We start from the raw sequence: 14,815 nt of genomic DNA on the forward strand, positions 1-14,815 counted from the left end.
ACTAATCTTTATTTTCAAGATTCTGTATACCTGAAGACAAACAAGAGACTGATTTTCAACCTAAAGATACATCCTGTGTTTCCATAACTTCAAGACCAAAAAAAGAAAAAAGAAAAAAATCATGCTGTTCTTCTTTGGGATAAATGATTCATTAAGGTGAGTGGAGCATTCACTTATGAAAAACAACAGAAAGGTTATACAAGGTTTTATCTTTGCCCTCAGGTAAGCAAAAATTCAGATACATGATCTCTCTGTGAATTCATTTATTCTCCACCTCAGCTACTCAGATCTCTAAAGTGAGTAATTGTCCACAGAGTTCATGCTTGTTTTTAAAGGTGTGTCTTTATTTCCGGATCGTATCACAGGCCCTCAAGAAAACCAAAAGGGACAAAGCATGTGTCCATAATGTTTGTTGTTAATGAGACTTCCTATACTTACTTTCTGTCTGCAGACACATGGTCAATTTATCACCCATCAGAATCAAGTTCGACTGAAAATCTCCCATCTTTTTGGTGAGAAATTTATGAATAGCTTTGCTAAACATTTAGCTTTGAGGGTCTAAAGGTAATATATAACTGTAAGAATTTACAAGTATGTGGTGGAATAAAGGACAGGCGTTTCTATACACAGGCTTAAACAATGCCAATATATTTCGAACACAAGGAGGAGATCCTTATATTTCTGGTACATGGTATCAGTGTGCACCAAACTCAATTTTATATTCTGTAAGGAATGGGTAAATGCAGAAGTCAATGTCTGGGAGGCTAGGGGGAACATTTCTCTTTTACCCTTGCTAGTTGCTTAATTACTGGGGAATTATCTCTAGTATAACACACCCTTCGTCTATCCAGGCTCTCACCCTTCTCTGGGAGGTGAAATAACACATGATATGAGTTCAGAACATGCATAGAGATAGGGTATACAGTTTATTGGGTCTCTCAAACTCCAAAAGACCACACAAAATTGAGTGCTAAAGATTGATTTAATAAGCGTGCTTAGTATTTAGTTATAAGACATATCTTACTTTTCCAAGTCTACAAGTATGAAATAGGCTTAATTAAAGTATAGTCAGAGGTTTTGTTTCTAGTTAATGATTTCCTGTTAAAAAAAATCACGTAGCTCAAAATGGTTGTTGAATCTTTACCTAGTAAATTTTTAGAACTCAGACTTGCAACTTGATGCCGAAGAATGGCTCCTTTCTTTTGAGGCAGAGTTCAGATTAAAAGTTTTCTTGAGGTATATTCTATGAATTTATTGATAACTATGAAGTTTTTTCAGCAGATAAAGAATACTAAACATAAACAAGATTAAACTTTCATGATATAATATCTCCACTCCTCCTGAATGTACCTTTTCTTTAATATCAAATGATGAGTTTAATGGTTCTTTACACTTGAACCAAGTATTGGTTCTCAACACTCGGTTAATTTTCTTTGCCTTAATGTCATATTCAAATTGCCTTGATCCACGGAAGAAATAGAAGAACCCTACAGACAAAGAGTCATAATTAGTTATCTTGCATAACTATAAAATGGTGCCCTAAATTTTATTTTATCAATGTAGAATAAAATAACATTATGGAGAACAAAGAAACTGGTAGAATTATATAGATACATTTTACTTTTCTAGTGCTATCAGGGAAATCCTATTATTTTTTTTTTCCCTGAAGAGGAAGCCAAGATATGAAGCATAAGTTTCAAGAGACTTACTACTTTATAGCCAGACTGTGTCTATGTCAGAAGTTCTCAAAGTAGGTTTTGAGAAAGCATCTCAGTGAGAGGGAGGCCTGTATGGGTTTGGCCTTGAACCCTGTCCTCATTTCACTAGAGCTGTTACACTTTTAATTATCTAGATTTTCAGGTTCTGTGCTAGATGGCATTAAAATAATAGATTGTGTCACCCAAAAACATTTTTAGACTCCCAATTACTCCATTTTCTAGGGCACTGTTTTTGAAAATAGAGTAGTTGGACTAAGCACATTAAACTGTCTGGATCTCTTTAAAAATTAGATTCCTGGCTCTCACCCATAATCCTGTTGCCTTAGATAGTGAAAATTTGTTTCACATTTGATCTCCGCACTATATACATTAAACTACATATATTAAAGGTCAAGAATCATTGTTTAGCTCATATGCTTTGTCATTTTTTGTACTTTAGGGAGTATCTTGGATCATTAATGAGTAAAACTAATTTTGGCACTTTTTACATAGATTTGAAATAGTATATGAGAGAATAGTTCAACAGTTCTTGATTCAGTTTGTGATAATGTCTGCAGGGTTAATGTTTATTATTTCATGTACATATTTAAGAGTAGTTAAATTTACACTAAAATCAAAATACTTTAATTTTCATGCTGGTTTCTTTTGCAAGTATGCTAACAGTTAAAGGCAATGATTCTCACCTTTATGCTGGAAAGCAGCATCAACATGGAGACCAATTCCTGGAAATTGTTTCACCACTCTCTGTGGGTAACCACTGTCCATAGCTTGAGTTGTCTCATCGTACCTGCATATGTGTGTTTGAAAGGTTTCTACTGGATCTCTGTTTGGGGGAGTTTATTTCTTCCACTGCCCAACTTAGAGTGGAGCAGGGATGTGGGGGGTAAGCAGTCCTGCTAGAAACAAATTAATGGGATCAATAATACAGAAATATTGTGAACAGTATATTTGATTGAATCATTATATCTTGGAAGCAAAAAATGACCTGGTAAAACTGGTGATATTTTAAAGACTTGTTAAATCAACAGGTTTCAACTTGCACCTTTCCAAGATTTTGACAGTATGTATTTGTATCATTCACAATTTGGTTGGCATCATGAGTTTTAATATTTTATCTTTATTTTGTAAGTTTTAGAAGGAATTTTGGGCTCATTGAAACATCTTTTAATTTGGTAAGTGTCATGCAACAGAAACTGCCTTCAATATAATTCACTTAAAGAAGACTATAGATTTGTTTTATTTTTGTCTATGTCAAAGTGATATTATTGTGGTTATTTTTCTCCATAAAATAAAGGGGTCACTTTTCTGTGAACTTACCTCCAGCACCAAATGCCCACAAAAAAGTAAGTTTTTCTTGTGTTTCTGTCACAAATGGCTGCGTCAATTTTCTTCACATGTCTTGGAAAGCCAAGTGTATGGATGGACTTGGGATAATCTGGCAAGACAGCATACCCTCTGATCATCCAGAAGTTTTCATCTGGGAAGAGAGAAAGTGATTATCCTCTGATCTGTCTCCTAGAGGGGAAAAATTATTTCTTACGAAGTTTGAGAATAATTAGATGCCCAGATCCTCTTAGTTTCCAGTGCTTAGAGATCTAGTAATCTAATTTCTCCAAGTATTTTTTTTTCTTTTTTTTTTTTTTTGGTACCGGGGATCGAACTCGGCACCTTATGCTTGCGAGGCAGGCGCCAGAACAACTGAGATAAATCCCTGGCCCTCCCCATGTGTTCTTACCACTTTTCTTAGCCTCTTATATCATTAATATTATGAAAATAATATATAACAATAGTCAATAGTGTGCCATTCCTATCAATTGCTTTTTTATCGATTGTTTTTAATTGGCAAACTGTCAAAACATGTTTGGACACGTTTTCCTAAATTTTAACCCTCAAATATACTCAAAGGCTAATAATCTGATGAAATTCATATAAGAAATAAGGTTGCTAGGTTAAATATGATCCCAGTTAAATTTGAATTTCAAATGAAAATGACTAATGTTTGGTGTACCTAAAATATTTCAAGGTGGCACACATATACTAAAAACTTATTTGCTGTCTTCTGACATTCATAGCATCCTATATTTTTATTTGCCAAATCTAAATCCTATAAAAAGAGAAGAACAAAAGGAGCTAGGTTACCTTTACCTGGCAGAATAAACAAGGACTTTTAAAGTTTTTAATCATACAAGTTTCTTTTAGTCCCTGTGAAACTGCGATGGTGTTTATCTTTGCAGCCACAGAGAATCTCCTGGATAGTTGCTCTTTTTGACAGAGACCTAAGATCAGGGCAAAAGCCTTGTTCATTTGGCTCATGCATGAAGATTATATTCCTTACACCAAAATATCCACTGTCCAGCTCAGGCATCCAGAAGAAAGAGAAAAGTCACAAAGGGAAAGTTTACCTTTGAAAACCAGAATTGTATCTTTGGGGTTTTCATAGGCAGCTTGGAGATCAGCTGGCAGAGATGGCCAAAATGAAGCAATCAACTCAAATTCCACATCAGCAATATCATAATAGATCCTCCATAAATGCCTGTGTTTTAAAAAAAACCCCAACATTCTATATATGTAGCCTACATAACTATGTCAATGACAGCATTGCAATCTTAGGCTTGTCTTCTAATTGATTGATATTTTCCTCACATAATTATAGAATTAATACCATTTCCCCCAGTACATTTAGGTGGTTGTGAGGTTATTTCTACTTTTTGAACTACCAAGGTCAGGACATGCCCTTTGTGTGTACCCAGTTGGGGAAAGTGGCTAACTATCCATAGAAATCATACAAAGAGTTCTGAATGCTCAATCACCTCATTTTTGCAGCAACACCCAACATTCTTAACACCAAGTATCCTCAGAGGAACATTTCGATGTTAATGTTTGCTGGAATGAGGAAATTTTATTATTGGCATGCTAAAATATTTCCTCAGATATTCCCATCTGGCTGGAAAATTCCAAATCTATGAATTATACTTGAGAAGTCTCTGTTACGATTTCCTCTCCTATATAGGTGACTCTTGTCTGATATCTGTAACAGGTGATCTCTGGGCTTCTGCTAGTCAAGCATGATAATAATAACCTGTTTAGGTAGTCATGGGTGAAAGTAGTCCCATTTCAATTTTTTTTTTGGCCTCTAAATACTTGTCAAGTGGATTATGTACTGATAGTTTGCTCATAAAATATGGTTCTGGTATACATAACTGACACAATGCTGCAATTAATTCCAACACATTATGTATGGTGAGAGATTTCCTACAGAAATCCAACAGAACTGTACTTCATTGATGCAACATTAAGAAATGATCAATGGTATGCAGATACATGTTTAACAACTGGGTCTCCAGTTGAGAAAAAGACCTGAATTTTAACATTTGCTCCTGTATAGTGTGTATGTACTTCACCATGGCCAGTTTCATCTACCAATATGATGCAAACTAATTTGCAAAATTCCTGAAAATTTATCAATAGGCTCCTAAAATCAGGTATAAACTGGTTCCAGTTCAGCACTGGGATTGGTGTATTATTTTGGTCAAGTAGTCATCTAAGGTAGACTCTACTTTCTTATAGAATTTAAAAATTGCTTTAGGTAATTTAAAATTAGCTTAGCAAACAAGTATAAGATATAAACATATGGTAAGACATTCAGATAGAATGTGCAATTATAAGATAGAATGATACATATTTTCATAGTCTTCATGACCCCTCTTTATTCTCAAACCTCTTGAAAAGAAAAGTCTTCTTTGAAGTTGAAGTGTATATGGGAGTGGGTTTACCTGCCTTTAAAGAACATCACTTCTCTGCGGAGAGTGGTTATAGCATCAAAAGTCAAGTTAGGGTCACAGGCATGGGGTATATTGGTTCCTTTTGTTTTGACAGGTGCTGTAGGTAGACCTCCTTTGATGAGAAAAGAAATACCACAGTGGATTAAGAAGACATGAGGAAATTTGCCCACAGAAGGATCTTACTTAAGTAAATTTTTGCTTCATAATATTTCAAGAGTAACTTTCTCAACTTCCTTTCTGAAAAGCTTCCTATTTAGTTCACATACATTCAGATTTATATTGCTCACCATAGATGGATTGGATTCCATTGATATCATCCTGAGAAAGTGGGTACTTGCTAGGATCCAGGGTGACATAATTTGGGAACATCAATGCTCTTTCATCATTGGAATGAGAGAGCCCCAGGGAATGACCAAATTCATGAGCAGCCACAAGAAACAAGTTAAATCCTTAATAAAAACAGAAGAAACATGAGGACACAAGTTGATCAAAAGGGGAATGGTTGCATCTGAGATCAAGAAGTAGCTAAGAAGAATGAAGTCTTGCTGTCAAACAATTGATTATTAATATTGAAACTAGTCATGTCACGAGAAATTTAATCCAGGGTAGGCAATTATCTTGAAACTAGTTACTCAAAAATGCATAGTACTATTTTAAAAATGAAGTCATCAGTTTTTCATTCTGCTTTACTTTATTATATGTGATTGTGTTGCTCCTACTTACATTCTTCAGAGATTCTCCATTGGTTGTAGGATAAAGTCCAAATACCTTCACATGGCCTTCCATGATCTAGCCCCTGTCTTTTTTCCAGCCTCGTATTTTATTTTCATAGTCCATGAACCAGCCATATAGAACCATTTGTATTTCTATCTGTGCCATTCATGCTCTTTTTAACCTCTGTCTTTATACTTTCATTCCTTCTTCCACTCCCTGCTATCCTGAGGGAATATAGTAAAGTGGTCAAAAGACAAACCTTTTGGAATTGCCATCTAGTAGCCTACCTAGAATTTAGTTGAGGGCAGTATTATCTCTTGCCTTGCTCTAGTAAGCCTTGCCAACGTGGAGCCCTGACCTCTTTGGGATTTTTAATAATTCTCTGCACACATCTCACTTAACAGAGAGCGGAGCCAATGGGTAAGAGTTATTACTACTAAGTGTTATATTTTAAAGGATAAAAAGATAATGAAATCTCTGGCTGATTTCTGCCTCTAGATATGATAGTAAAGACTGTCTAAGCAAGGGAGGTAATCCTGATTCTGGCAAGTTTGAGAGTATTTGGTTGTTTGGATGAAAATATTCCTCCATTGTCCTTTTGTCTATTGTGATGCTAACTGATATAGCAATGGCAGCAACCAATCTCACTTTCCCCCTCCCCCACTTCCTGAAGCTTAGTCAGTACTGACCTCCTCACATTTCTTACTAGCACATGGAAGAACAGTTGCTTCACGTGGTGGAACTGACCACAGACCATTTTGCAGAAAATGTAGAACCGACCCAGACTATCTGTTGTCAAGATTAAACTGAAGTGCATGCTTGTGTGCTGCCATCAAGAAGCACATCAAGTATATGCTTTCCTGGTTACCTAGAAGCCAGACACCAGAACCGAGATGATTGAGTCAATGACAGGACAAAAAGAATGGAGAGACATAGAGAGTCTCTGGAGCCTGCTCCTTTGTTTAATGCACATGCTGTTACTGTAGTAAAGTTTTGTTTTTGTTTGAAAAGTAATAAAACATCTCTAGTGCCAGTCAGGTTCATTAAGAGAAATCAACTTAATATAAGATTTAATTTATACTCTTGAATATAAGATTTAGGACATAATTCTTTCACACATAGGCAAGCGTTAGAAGAGAACGTTTACATTTTTAAATAGCTCCTCTATGGCCCCTGAATCCACAATCCACACACTGTTCTTTAAGCTTCTTTCAGAAGCTCAACATTATCACCTCCCTAAAGCTGTCACCTAATCCTCAAACAATAGATGACTTCTACCACTGGTACAACACATAATGCATTCTGCCTTGTATGGCAGGCACATGGGTCCAGGCCTTATACATCCACACAGGATCATGAAGTTCTGAAGGGCTGGAACCTTTAAGTTCAACTTTGTGGTCCTAGCATAGTTTTAGGCACATAGTGGACCCTCAGGCATTGTGGACATATAAATGGGTATATCCTGATCAGACCAGAAGTAGCAGATTTATGAAGGCATTGTGAGAATAAGGCTTTGAGCTGCACAAGCACTGAATAGATATTGAGCACTGCCGCAAATGTCATCTTGGAATATGGAAAATTGAGGAGAAACTGGAAAGTTTAGTGTTAAAAGGCAACTAGGTGTTTGAGTATTCTTCTTCAGAGATTCTTTGGAATGACACACTTTGTTTATCAAGAAAATCTGACCGAGCGTGGTGGTCCACACCTGTAATCCCAGCACTTAGGAGACTGAGGCAGGAGGATCACCCCGAGGACTGCCTGGGCTACATAGTGAGTTCAAGGCCAGCCTGAAATACATGGTGAAACACTGTGGAAAGAAAGAAAGAAAGAAAGAAAGAAAGTCAGACTCACCTGTTGTGTTCTTAGTTGTCCAGTTCTCGTCCTCATCAAAGTGAGTGTCACCACCCAGACCCCTACCAGGAGGAAAGGCATGGCCAAGGACTCCCAAGGGGCCATCAAAATGACGAGGACACCAACCATGGACTGAGATACAATTCATGGGGAAGAAAATCAGTTTTCTCAAATTTCCTGAGATAAAAATAGCCACAATTTTCTCTCGGTGGAAAACCTTACCTCGAGTCCTAAAGGCGATCATGATATCTGCAACCCCCTTGTAGATCTTGGTGAACATTAGTGGTGTGACCTTACTCCACAGTTGTAAAGCTTTTTGGATGGCCTGATCCACATCAGCTTGGGGCATATCTGGAGTATAGTTCATTATTCTTAAAAATTAACAAAAATATAGCAATTGTTGGTCATACAAGTATTTAGGTACACACATACTACAAACATCAGTTTTGATTTATGAGTCATGGGTGCAGTTACTACAGGTAACTTTTAGTATCAGGCTGTTATTCCACATTTGCATACTACTTTATTTAAATGAAATAGTTTTACATATTATATATGTCAATTATTTATTTCCTATGGATCAAGTATAACATTTTAACAAAGGGTGCTCAGAAAATAAATGACTTTCCTAAGATCATACCATAAGTGAGATAGAATTAAGTCCATGTATGCGTTTTCTTGTATAATGATTGTATCATAAATATATACTTTTAAAGAATTAAAATTTATTTTCTTAAATGGTTTTGAAATTCCATTTTATTCATGTATCATGTATTAAGAGTTTTACTCAAGAGCCACAAAGAATTACTCCAAGAAAGATTTCTCTCTTGTTTATATTTCCTGTCTTGGTAAGCCCATTTTTATTTCAAGTCCTAAAATTTAGTAAAATGAAGGAAAATTGTTCCAGAGTGGTGGTCAAAGTCACTTCCTTTTTCTCAGATTGGAGCCATACATCAGCTTCTATCTGGAAATGAGCCCTTTTCTAACTCTTCCTTGAGATGCCTGAAAGCAAACCCCGTAGTTGACACTGGGACCCCTCTGAGACAAGACCATGTAAGACACACACATCTGTGCCTTCCCATCTTCTGCACACAGCCTGCATCCATGCCTCTGAACACCTGCAGTCAGAGACAGGGCTTCTGGTCCTGAGCTCACACGGAGGTGGTAAGGCTGGTGATTACAGTGCATCTGTGGGATCCAGTCTCCTGGGTCACCTTGGCTATGGTAAATAACCCTTGGTGTCAGTTTCTTTGGGTTTCAGGTGCAGTACTGTCATGCCTGTATCACAGGTGCATTGGGAGGATAGAACGCATGACGTCTATGAAGTGACATGCACATGGAAAGTGTCAGTAAAATAAATAATCTTTGTTTCTTGGAGATTATAATCACCTTGCTTTGCACTAGTTGACAGAGGCATTACCTGTATGTGAGCTTGCGTTTTCTCCACCCAGGGAGAGTGTAGCCGTACTGCCCCACATCGGGCACCCCGCACCTGGGTGTCTTCATGATCTCAAGAGTGTTGGAGTCCAGTTTTCCAGTCACTGTCAATCCAAAAAATGCTTGCATTTCCTGGATTTTGCCATCTATGAGACTCCTGTTCTTGCTTTGAATGAGATGACTCCCTTCTATCTCAGTAGAGTAGAACTGGTTGAGATATGCCTGACCAGAAAGATAAAAAAAGGCACAGACTACAGGAAAGCAAGTCTCCACCTCAGGGTGAAACAAAATGGCCTGAAATCCTTTTTGACAGTGGGAAGGGAGAAAAAGGAAATAAGTAATGAAGGAAAGAAGAGAGGAAGAACACAAAGAGGAAAGAAAGGAGATACCCTGTTCTTTCAATTCCAGGAACTGGTTGATTTATGAGTAATTACAGTTAAACAAACCCACATGTTGTGTAATGAAACTTCTTCTGCCTGTTAAATGATGGCACATCATATATAATTTTGCTGTTACTGTCTTTTGGCATTTCCTTAAAGGAAATTCTAGAATCTATAGCTGATTATACATTTTGCAAATTTATTTGATAACTAAATATAGCAAATTAACTGGACTGACTTTTAGGGGGACTGTCCTAAACAATGTATGAATAAGGGGCTCCAGATGGTACAATGGGTCCACTTGGCAATTTAGAAAAGTGTCCATACAATTCTCTACCCCTTGCAGGGCTGCTCATCTCGTCTCACTGGTTCTTGACTTGTGACCTTCGTTCAGAGTTGTAGCAAGTTCTGCTGCCGTACCCTGACCCACCCTTCACCTCTCACCCAGGCCCTTGGGGTTCTTCTAGCTAGAAAAATGAAAAACAACTTCTTACATGAAAGTTCAGTATTCTCTTTAGGAATTTGCTTTTTAGGCTCCAAGAGAAGCAATAAAATGAACTTGTTATTGCTAACTGTTAATAACATGTATTGAGACAGTACCTGAGCCAGTTGCATGTTTTCCTCATTTTCCACCTTTTGGTCTGCAGGGAATGCAGAAGAAAATGTTATAAAAAGCAGAAATAGAGGCAGGAGTTGCTTCATTCCTCTTTCTCTTCAGTTAAAGCCTGTTCCTGTTTGCACAGATTTAGAAAGTAGTAGTGAGACGTGGCATGAATGGCTTATATCATCATTTAATTAATAACAGAGAAGGACACTTGCCATGAAGTGTGTCATGATTTTTTTTCTTAAATAACTTGATTTCACAACCATGGTCCATGGTTGATTAGTAAATACGTTGTTTACTATTGAATCTAATATGCTATGAAGTCAGCCTCCAAGTTACTTTTCTCCATGCAAAGTTGGTAGTTTCTCTATCCACAAATTCTTTTTTAAAATTTTTATTTATCTATTATTTAAATTTAGTTTTATTGGTACATTGTAGGTATACAATATAATGACATTCATCTTCGGAAATTCGTAACTTTACATGATGTATCTTGGTTCTTATTTTTTCCCCATTCCCCTCCCCTCCCTATTTACAAAGACTTTGTTTCCATTTTTTCATTTTCTCATATTAATTCCATTCCCTTTTTTCCTTTCCCCTACCCCTCCCACTTCCCCTTCCCCTTTGCCCCTTTTCTTCCTATTTCACATTATTTATTATACCTTTTAGTCCTTATTTACACTTTCAGTTTCTCACACTAGAGAAACTATTCAGTATTTACACATGTGTGTCCTATTTATTTCACTTAAGAGTATCACCTCAATGTGCATCCATTTAGCAATAAATGCCTCTAATTTCTCATTTTTTATGGCTGAGTAGTACTCCATTTTACTAAAAAAACACATTTTCTTTATCCAGTCTCCAGTTGATGGGCAATTTCTTTCCACAAATTCTTGAAAGTTTGTGAAAAAATTTTCTTCTGAAGGAAACCATAAAATATCTCTGTGGTGTGGTATTTTGTCAAGACAGTTGGACCAGAAATCAGATTATGCTAGTTAAGGTGAACTTCAAATATTTATCAAGCACCTACTACTGTATTTTCCTGGCACCATAAATGCAATCATGTTGGAGGATTCAGGCTTACCCAGACTGTAGCAAAGGGTAAAATGGAGGCAAGTGGTCAAATGCACAGTGTAGACTATCAACGCTGAGAAGAACCAAAAGAAGGACAGATAAGTGCTGATGGGTAGGACCCAGAGGCTGCATGATGGCACTAGGTCTTGAAGAATAGGTAGGAACTGAACCTTGCAGAGGAAGAGAGCATATGAAGGGAGGAGACCGTGGGAAGCAGATGACATAGCAGAGATGGGCTGTAGAAAATCTTCTCTGACTAGAGCAAATATGTAGAAAGCCATGGGAGATGGGATGAAAGGTGTCATGGAGTAGATAGCTGACTAGGGAGGTGAAGAACTCACAGAGGTACAGGTTATGAAGGACTTTGAAGGCCAAAAGGACCATTCGAAGTGAGGATACAGTTAGGGAGAGTCTCGGGTTAATTTCATTGTATTTTCATCTTTACCTGGCCCACTTTCAAATGAAGCAATGCTACTAAAGCCACATCTTCTCTTATTCTCCTGCTTTTCTCTACTAATTGTTAATTTTTTTCCTTTTCTTTCCAAACGTTGATTCCCTAATGCATAGCCCTTTCCAAATCTTCTTCCTTGCCTGTATCCTGAATAAAATTTTGAAGAACTTACTATAAATATTAAGTAGATATAAAATTCATTTGCCTTTAAAATATATCCAAGTTACAGGTACTGTTTCAGAAATACTATTTACTCAGTGGATATATAAAGGTCTAATAGACTTCTGGGGAGAGGAGGATGGAGGGGAGTAGGTAGACAGGATCAAGATTTGAGTTATAATGGTAGTGGGACCTGGTGTGATCATATCCATGCCCATTATATTATTCTTTTGTGGTTTTTAAATTCTAAAATATTTCAGAACAAAATTCAAAAATTACAGTTACAAAAAAGGAGAAACCACTGTATCTTGTTTATAATGAAAAACAGCATCTCTGTCTGTCTTTCACCCCTTCAAGTCCCACTCCCCAGAGATAAGTTTAATTATTTTTATAGTTTTGCCTTCATACATAATTCTGTACTTCTAAATAGTACATTTATGCTACTGATTCTTGAGTTTTCAATGTTTTAACATTTATATCAGTAACATTCTTCTGTGAAAGAGGAGGATTTGACCTTCCCCTTACTTCTTCTTCCTCTCTTTTCCTAAGTAGGCTATATAATAGTTCCTCAGTACTGGACATTAACTGGTTCTGGGAGCCTAAAGATGACCAAAATTGATGGGTACCAAGCAAATTATTTTGGCTGGAAATGGTAGCAAGTTATGAGTCAACCGACACTGACAAATTCTAGCTTGCAACTTGAGTGACAAATGAGTACCAGAAGAAAATTTTCACGTCAAAATGTGTTGAATTTCAAATGTGAAGAGTTTCAAAGCAGCCCAGCACCAAAGTGTGACTGTAGAAAAATTTTCATTAATCAGTAATCAGTGTTTTTGCAATCATGACTATGAAAATAGCATTCAAAGACATTATTACATGTCCTTTTTTGTACACCTGTTATCCTCTCTGAAGTTGATAGCTGAATTAAGTTTTTTTTGGATTTGTGAAGTCCTTTAAACTCTCTGATAGAATCCCCAAACTGTCTCAAAAGTATCCAACATGACAGGCCATACAGCTCTCCCCTCACCTCAAGTAATGCCATTGAGAGTGACTGCAAAGCTGTCACCCTGGGATCACACAGAGAATTCTTACTGTGACTCTGTTAGTTCCCGGGTTCCTGGGTTTAACTTCGATCCATTTCTTTCCTTGTTCCCTTTTTTGATGGAGCATGTATCTCAGGAACTTCCTGAGAAAGAATGCAAGGAAAACAAATATTTTGAAACTTTTCATTCTGAGAATGCCCTTTATTTTGTCCTTGCACTTGAGTGTGTGTCTTTATAGAATCTCAGGCCGACATAAACTTCCCTGGAAATCTGAGGGCACTAGCTCATTAGTGTCCAGCAACTGGTGTTGCTATTGAGAAGTCTATTATGAGGCTTGATAATTTGAAAAAATTTGGAAATTTTCTCTTTATTCAAATATTCTGAAATTTCATACTTACTGCCTCCTGTGAGTTTTCTTGTATTAACATTTCTGTTAACATTTTCTACATTAACATTTCTGGCAAGCAGGCCAATCTGATTGGAGATTAAGTTTCCTGTATCATTTCTTTCATAATTTCTTCCTATCATTTTTTGTAATCTCTTTCTGGAATATGTATCTACTGATCCTCCTGGACTGAGTTGTGTTTCTAATAACCTTTTCCATTTCCCACCTACTTTATTTTCCAGCTCACCTATTGACTATTTCACCTATCATATTTTTAATTTTATTGAATTCTTTCCAGTTCTCTAAGTAACTTTTCTTCTTTTGTAATCTTTTTTTTTTTCATCTTAAGTTTTTCTGGATGTAAAACATTGTCTTTTTTGATATTGTTAATTTTTAAATTTTAATATTTACTTTTGCTCCTTGGATTGTCTATATTTCTTTAAAGTTCCTTTTAGATCCATTTTTAACACTGGACTCTTTTTTCAGATGTTTGGTGACTTTGCTGTGCAGCCTGTTTATGAATAAGAGATGAGAAAGCTGATTAGAAGCTCTCGCGTGCATGGACAGAACTGGTGAACTATGACCTTCATTGCAGAGAGGTGGGACAGAGCCTAGACCCTAATGTGATGTAGTAGTCAGAATGAGATGTGTTTGAACACAACAGAAAACCCCCAAATAACATGATTAATAAAATTAAGATGTACTCTTCCCTCGCATACATGCTTTGGTAGTCCAGGGCTTGTATGGGAACTCCACATCCTCAGTTGCGGAGAACATCTGCCTTGCTATGCCACTCTCATAGGACAATGCCTGTTGGTCTGATTTCTCAAGCTGTAGACATGGCATCTACATTACAGGAAGCAGGAAGGGGGAAAAGAAGAAACAAAATAAAATTTCAGTCTTTTTCAAGAAGTTCCACACAATATTCAGTTTACACATTTTGCCCAGAAAGTAAAATATCGCCACATTTAGCTTTAAGCAAGGTTATAAAATGTAATGTTTTAGTTGGCTGCATTGTCACCTCTAATGAAAATTCAGTCCCCTTGCAGAGGAGGAAATGGAGAATGCATGTCACAATAGGTTACTAGCAGCCTAGGCCATACTGAGATTTCTCCAGTGTCCATATCTGTAAATCTTTTCTCTTAGGATGGTAACTTGCTCCAGAGAGGGCACCTCCAGCTTCTCATCATTTAAACCCCCCAGCAACAAGGTTGCAG

At 36.9% G+C, this 14,815-nt stretch overlaps 1 protein-coding gene across 2 annotated transcripts; it reads right to left on the reverse strand.

The window, feature by feature from the left end:
- Positions 1-632: 632 nt before the first annotated feature.
- Mmp27 (matrix metallopeptidase 27) lies at positions 633-10,647 on the reverse strand. Of its 2 annotated transcripts, XM_004870811.3 has the most exons (10): positions 10,483-10,613; positions 9,486-9,724; positions 8,288-8,436; positions 8,066-8,197; positions 5,788-5,949; positions 5,492-5,612; positions 4,121-4,251; positions 3,036-3,195; positions 2,402-2,505; positions 633-1,487 (listed from the first exon to the last, which is right to left on the reverse strand). In XM_004870811.3, the coding sequence occupies exons 1-10, from the start codon at positions 10,582-10,584 to the stop codon at positions 1,252-1,254; spliced, it is 1,536 nt and encodes a 511-aa protein (XP_004870868.1). In that variant the 5' UTR covers positions 10,585-10,613; the 3' UTR covers positions 633-1,251. The 2 variants fall into 2 exon arrangements, with proteins under 2 accessions (XP_004870868.1, XP_087068461.1); XM_087212335.1 differs by lacking the exon at positions 8,066-8,197 and having other exon boundaries at positions 637-1,487; positions 10,483-10,647.
- Positions 10,648-14,815: the final 4,168 nt, after the last annotated feature.

The sequence above is a fragment of the Heterocephalus glaber genome, unplaced genomic scaffold, assembly GCF_053883595.1.
Source record: "Heterocephalus glaber isolate CG9 unplaced genomic scaffold, H.glaber_assembly_v1.0 deba00001429, whole genome shotgun sequence".
In the NCBI taxonomy this organism is placed as follows: Eukaryota; Metazoa; Chordata; class Mammalia; order Rodentia; family Bathyergidae; genus Heterocephalus; species Heterocephalus glaber.

Coding starts and splice junctions, on each gene's coding strand:
- Mmp27 (XM_004870811.3), bottom strand. CDS start 10,584: ATGAAGCAACTCCTGCCTCTATTTCTGCTTTTTATAACATTTTCTTCT. Junction 9,725..10,482: donor AAAACATGCAACTGGCTCAG/GTACTGTCTCAA, acceptor CTTTCTGGTCAG/GCATATCTCAACCAGTTCTA. Junction 1,488..2,401: donor TGCTGCTTTCCAGCATAAAG/GTGAGAATCATT, acceptor CTTTGTCTGTAG/GGTTCTTCTATTTCTTCCGT.